The sequence below is a fragment of the Ananas comosus genome, linkage group 5, assembly GCF_001540865.1.
Source record: "Ananas comosus cultivar F153 linkage group 5, ASM154086v1, whole genome shotgun sequence".
Classification (NCBI taxonomy): Eukaryota; Viridiplantae; Streptophyta; class Magnoliopsida; order Poales; family Bromeliaceae; genus Ananas; species Ananas comosus.
Genome location: NC_033625.1, coordinates 8,257,177 through 8,264,145, shown reverse-complemented (window position 1 = coordinate 8,264,145; position 6,969 = coordinate 8,257,177). Strand labels below are relative to the sequence as shown.

The 6,969-nt window shown below is 39.0% G+C and overlaps 1 protein-coding gene across 1 annotated transcript; it reads left to right on the top strand.

The window, feature by feature from the left end:
- Window positions 2,721-6,504, top strand: LOC109710675. The gene is made up of 2 exons (XM_020233407.1): window positions 2,721-2,863; window positions 2,976-6,504. Exon 2 carries the CDS (start codon window positions 3,163-3,165, stop codon window positions 6,502-6,504), a length of 3,342 nt encoding a protein of 1,113 aa, XP_020088996.1. The 5' UTR covers window positions 2,721-2,863; window positions 2,976-3,162.

The window sequence follows — 6,969 nt, the reverse complement described above, 5'->3', positions numbered from 1 at the left end:
GGTTGCATGCACCTAGTGTATAGGTGCATCCGATGAGAGTTGTCTTCTTATGTGTTTATAGAAGACGAGAAAAGGGTATGAGAGATTTAAAAAGAGGGCTCGGATTGTAGCTACTCTGTTACAGAAGAGAAGTCAGGTGTAATCTTCTCTTATTTAAAAAATCTTATTTTACCCGCATATTTTTCTGTTTGGTTTTTTCTCTATTTTATGATTGTATCAGCTTTTGTTAAGGTAACGGGTTTATGGTAAAAACCTGATTCGTTCCTTCCGTTGCGGAATTCCAACAATCGGTATCAGATCAACAATAGTCGATATCGGAGCGGATTGCAAATTCTCAAAATCTGGTACCAGGGCAAGTACCAAATTCCCCACAAATTAGAGAACTTTATATGAAAACCTAGTTGTTGAAACATATTGCCATCAAATATAGACTGAGAGTACATCGATTGATTTGAGTCAATCCTTGAGCAACGGCGTGGTTGTTGAACTATGACCCTTTTAGCATGTGCATGTGATCGATGCTTGCAAAAGCCATTAGCTTGCTGAGTTTTGCCTATTGGAGTTCGCGACCCCATGAGCCAAGTCTCTGTGGAGATGTAGATCATAGTGCAGGTGCACAACGATTTCGGCACCACATGGCCCCAAGTGTGCTTGGCGATTCTAGCCACCCTGGACTTGAGTGGATGTCCATTGATTCCGACACCACTCACCCGAGGTGAGTGTGGCGATTACAACTACTCCTGAGATTGAGTTGAATACAAATATTAGACGAACTGTGCATTCAGTCCTCATCGATTAGGTAAATCAAGTTGGTTAACCGGAATGGTAATTGATGCATAAGTCGAGATATGTGACTCCATTAAGACATGATCATTTCTTGTTGATGCATAGTAATAGTTATCATTTCCTGTCGCTTATTTGTAGCATTTTCATTATTATTATCATACTTATTGTTGCCACCATAATACAAACCTATCTAGGGTTTAGAGTTTTGATTTGGGAGTTTTCTATTTGGAGATTTTTGGATGGTATTGATGGGTAATGAACCTTTTTATAGGGTTGTTTGGTGAAATCAACATCTTCGATCGAATTTACGATAATCTCCTTCGAAGAATCGTGTGAGTTTAAGTTCTCCAAAATGGATGATTTTCACCTATGTCTTCTGATTTTGGTTTATTATTGTTTTTCTACTCTATGTTGCATCAAAAGAACCAAGTCAAAGTAGATATTTCATTTTAACTAGTTAAGAACCCGCGCTTTGTAGTGGGTAGACGCTATTAAAATTTATTATTATGTTTATATATCATATTTTTAATAGATCACATTGTAAGTAAAGCTTTTGAAGTTATCTATAGATATATTAAAAGTTCAAATCTAATAGGGGTTACATGTCGCGTTCTCCTTTCCTCGCGCGGTCCGTTGCCCCCTCTCTCCAATCCGTGCCCACGCTAAGCGGGCTCACGTGCCACCCGCTCCGCCTCTTTCCCCCTCTAGATCGGCCCAAATCTGCTGAGTTTTCAGAGGGGTTACGTGTCGTGTCCTCCTTTTCTCACGCGGTCCATCCTCCCTCTTTTCGATCCGTTCGCCCTCTCTATCGTTGAGCGGGGTCTAACTAATATGAAGAATAGAAAAACTGTAAGCAAATTACATATTATAAAACTTGCATATTTGATTCAAAAGCTATATAATGTATAGATAAATTACTGAAAATTTTCTCAAAGGTATTTTAATTATTAAACGACCACTTTAATTGTACTTTGAAATACTATAAGCCGAATTAAATTTAACAAAATAGTAATTAAAAAATAAGGTCATAAGAACGGGAAAACAAATTGTACATTTTTTTATTTAAGTGGTGGAACAATTCCTTGTATGCTCGAAATTCACTGCTAGATGATCTTTCGTCAATTGTGTCATCTTCTACATGCAAATCAAAACTTAGAATTGGTAGTCAAAAAGTTACATAATTTAAAAAAGCAAAGAACAAAAATTATTTACAAATTAATGGACTAAGAGTTTAGGCTGAGATGATTTAATGCCTTTTGAATTCACTACCAATATCTAGGAGACAAAAAAGACAACATAGGGGGGAAAAAAAAAAAAAAAAAGAATAACCAAGTAAATTTATCTTTTAATTTGTAAATAATTTTTATTTGACTTCTAAACCATTGGAACAAAGATGTAAGAGTGAAAAAAAAAAAAAAAAAGAATAACCAAGTAAATTTATCTTTTAATTTAAAAAAAAATCATATTTGACTTCTAAACCATTGGAACAAAGATGTAAGAGTGAAAGCTATGTATAGGAATAACAGCAAAGCAAGATGAATAGAAAAAATATATATATATAGACAAAGTAATCTAAATTAGAATCGACGACAAAACTATGAATTGCTTTCTAGTCCCTTACATCAAAATATCCTAAAGATTACTAAGAATAAATACACCAAGAATAAATACATCTGACATTAAAATGTTGCATTTCTTCATTAGTGTGCAAATGCTTTTCATATTGAGCTCATCAAATTGGCCTCGTTGTTTGGGATCTTTCGGAGCACAGGTAGGTTAGGAAGCCAATGGAAAGCTGAGACTGTGGCAAGCTGGGGGCTCTCTGGAGGCATCCTTTTTATGTGGAATTCTAATGAAGTTGACTGCCACCCACGAGTTAGGTCGCGCCAAATTGTGCACGCCGCCATCTCTGTTGGCAACAGTGAACCATGGTTAATATCGGCTATCTATGCTGGACAACTGACGGACGATCGCAAGTACCTCCTTCAAGAATTGAGTAAGATCTCTAAACTGGATGCCCCTTGGCTGGTCGTAGGTGACTTCAATATGATTACTCATGCAGAGGAAGCTCGCGGAGGTAAGCAATTTCACGTTTCTAAATCTGTTAGGATGTTCCGTGACTTTATCGCCTCTCACGACCTTGTTGATCTTGGCTTCTCTGGGCCATCATTTACTTGGTGTAATAATAGATGCTGGGTTGAACGTATTTGGCGAAGGATTGATCGTGCTCTTGGAACTTCCTCGTGGCTACTCCGGTACCCCGAATGCAGGGTTGATCATTTGCCTCGTACGGGATCAGATCATGCTCCCTTACTTGTGTCGTTGCATCAACATACGACTAAGCATGCTCGAATATTCCGATTCGAACACTTCTGGATGGAGTATGCTACTGTTCAAGAGATTGTGGCATCTGTTTTCAATGAGAACTCTGTGCATAAACTGCATAACAACCTCTCCAAACTGCAGAGGGATGTCTTAAGGTGGAATAAGCTCTCTTTAGGAAAGCTTGAAAACATCTCTGATATGCTCAAGCAGGAAATCTCTATGCTTGAGCAGAGTGAGAGCGATGGCACAATCACTTCCCAACAAGTTGAAAGGCTTAGATCCCTTTATAACTATCATGCTGCGATTATGCGGCAGATTGAAACTAAATGGCGTACCAAGTCTAGGATTCGTTGGTTGAGAGATGGCGATCAAAACACCCATTTTTTCCATATGGCTACTCTTGTTAGAAGAAGGAGGAATCGAATTACCTCCTTGGTTCTTGACAATGGCGTTAGGATTAGTGATGAGCCCAATTTAATGATGGCTTTTTCTATATTTTACACCAATTTGTGGGATTACAATTTCAATGGTTTCTCTGCTGACATGGACATAGAGGGCTTTCCTACAATATCCTCCGATGTGCATGATATGCTTGTGGCCCCATTTACCATCGACGAGGTGAAAGCTGCTCTTTGGTCCATGCCAACAGGGAAAGCGCCGGGCCCGGATGGGTACCCGGTTGAATTTTATCGTCGCTATTGGGAAAATGTTGCGCCGACCATTATGAGAGAATTGCACTCTTTCCAGTCCACAGGGTTGCTACCTACCGAGTGGGCTAGAACCTTTATCGTTCTCATTCCTAAAAAAGAGAATCCTGAACGTGTTTCAGACTATAGACCCATCTCTTTATGTAATGTGTGCTATCGGCTCTTAGCTAAAATTATTGTCAATAGAATGAAATCACTCTTACCGAGCTTAATTGGTATTGAGCAAAGTGCTTTTGTTCCGACACGAAATATTAGTGACAATATTATGATTGTCCAAGAGATGTTTCATTCTATTAACACCGTGCGCAATGGCGACGCTATGATGTTTATTAAGTGTGACATGGAAAAGGCATATGACCGTATGGCTTGGCAAGCTATTTTATTTGCTATGCATCATATGAATTTTCCAAAAAAATGGTTAATGTGGATTGAGGCGTGTATTTCCTCACCAATGTACGCCTTGCTGGTCAACGGTAATCCCTCAAATTGGTTAAAACCAAAGTGCGGCCTTCGTCAAGGAGACCCGCTTTCTCCCTACTTGTTCATTTTAACTTCGCAATTGCTAACTCATATGCTTAATAAGAATTTGAGTGCGGGCAAAATATCTGGGTTTTGTATCGATAGTCGGACAAGAATATCCCACCTCATGTATGCTGATGATCTGTTGATAGTCACAATGGCTAAAATTCAAGAATGCAATGTGATTACTGAGACTCTTGAGTTTTATACCTCTATCACCAACCAAAAGGTCAACCTAACCAAATCCGCGGTCTATTTTCCGAACTGGATAAATAGAGACTTGAAACGCCGTATCCATCGGAAACTAGGCATGCAAGAAGGGTCCATCCCTTTGACCTATCTTGGCATCAAATTGGGCTATGGTAAGCAACTTCTGAGAGATTATGATGACTTTCAAGCTAAGGTGGATAGCAGACTGGCTTCTTGGAAGAGAAATAGCTTGTCCCAAGCGGGCAGATTGGTTCTCATCAATTCTGTCCTTGGGGCCATGTCGAATCACATATTTGCAAACTTTGCTGTTTCAAAAGGAGTGACAAATTCTCTCTCTAGAAAAATTCGTGATTTTCTTTGGGAAAAAAGGAATAATAAGAAGAGTCTACATCTTCTTAAGTGGGATAGTGTTACTACTGCACGGGTCAATGGAGGGCTTGGCATTCGTGACCCTAACATATCTCAGAAAGCTTTACTTGGGCCTAAAGTCTTCATGGTTCTAAATAACAACGAGCCCCTTTGGGTTAAGCTGGTGAGAGATAAGTACAGAGGTTTCCATCCTTGGAAGTTCACTGATAGAAAGTATAAAAAGTGCTCCCCAATCTTTAAGGCCCTTAGAGTTACAATGCATGTGATTCGTGATGGGATGTGTAAGCTCATTGGTGATGGTAAGGATACTACCATATGGGATGACCCATGGATCTTTTCTATACCTTTATCCTGGAAGCCTACTTATATTAATATGAATGTTCGATTTGGCAAAAAGAAAGTTGCTAGACTCATTCGGGCAGGCAATTGGAATTATGATCGTCTGGTCGAGTGGTTTGGGCCAATTCTGGCTCATAATATTTGCAAAATTATCTTAAGCCCTGATAATGGTTCTGATGAATGGATTTGGGCTCCTAAGAAGGATGGAAAGCCATCGGTTAAATCCATATACCATCACATAAATCAAGGTTTCTATGTCCCTCAAGCGACCAAGTGGATAGTGTTGTGGTCCTTACCGGTTGCTCCTCGTGTTAAGAACTTTTTATGGAAACTTCTCTGGAATAGGCTACCTACTAATGAGCGATGTTACTCACTTAATTCAGCCCCGTCTCCTTTTTGCATTTATTGCTCCACTCCGGAAGATCAAAATCATATCTTTTTGGATTGCATAAATGCTAGAAGAATTTGGGATGCCGTTATGTCGTCTACTGGCATTTTGTTTTCTTTCAATGGTGACTGGATTACTGAGGAGTGGATTGATGAGGGTAAAAATCTGGCGGTGGTCCAGCAACAATTTATCCGCGCCTTGATAGCCAACACTTTTTGGCAAATCTGGAAGGAACGAAATGCCAGACAATTCTCTAACAATTCCTCTTCGATCCAGGTCATATTGCGCCATATCATGCATATGACTTTGGATTATATTTCTAAAGTCCCTTCGCACACTATTGAACACTCGAACGCCAACAAATGGTGTCCGCCACCAGATGGTTGGATTAAAATTAACACCGATGCGTCCTTCAAGTCTGAAGAAGGCACTGCCGCTATTGGTTATATAGCTCGTACTAATTTAGGCCATGTTGTATTTGCTGCAGGTAGACAGATTGAGGCAACTTCAGTACTGGAAGCTGAGGCAAAGGCAATGAAGGAAGCTATTGCGGAGGCGCATCAACATGGACTTCAACGAGTATGTTTAGAAAGTGATTCCTATCTTCTTATTCAGTGCCTGCGACATGCCCAATCACCTCCATGGCCTCTGAGAGCTCTTGTGCTTGGCATATCTAGCACCATGAAGAAGTTTGCTGCTACTCAAGTCCTTTTTGTTAAAAGGGAGGCAAACATGGTAGCCGATTGGCTGGCTACCAGAGCTAACTTGCCTCAATCTTTTGTATTTACTAATGCAAATCGACATCCAGAGTTATGTCGTATGTTAGATAAGGATATAGAGCATTTTTTACTTTTTCGTTGACAAAGATGTATTTTCTTTTGAACTCTGCTTTGAACGCCTATACTTCGGTATCCTGTTTTGTTTGGCTTCTTGCCATATTTTGGTAATGAAAATTTAGTTTTCTTTGAAAAAAAATAAAAAAAAAAAAAAACAAAATATTATTTGCATGTAGAATTGGTTTGGAATTTTTTTGTGTGGACTGGATATGGGCTTCATTTGCATGTGGACTGGATTCGTATGTGGGTTGTATTGAGTTTAGTTTATTTGTAGGCTGCTTTAAACTTTGAATATACGTTGAATTGTCGATTAGCCTTCTTTGAATTTTTTTTTTGTTTGGAATTTGAGTCTTAAAAAAGTTTTTTAAATGTTTCTCAATTTAATTTATGGTCCGAAGAAACTCCTCTAAATTTATTTCAATTTGATTTGGGGACCGAAGAAACCTGCTTTAAATTTATTTCAATTTGATTTGGAGTCCAAAGAAAGCTC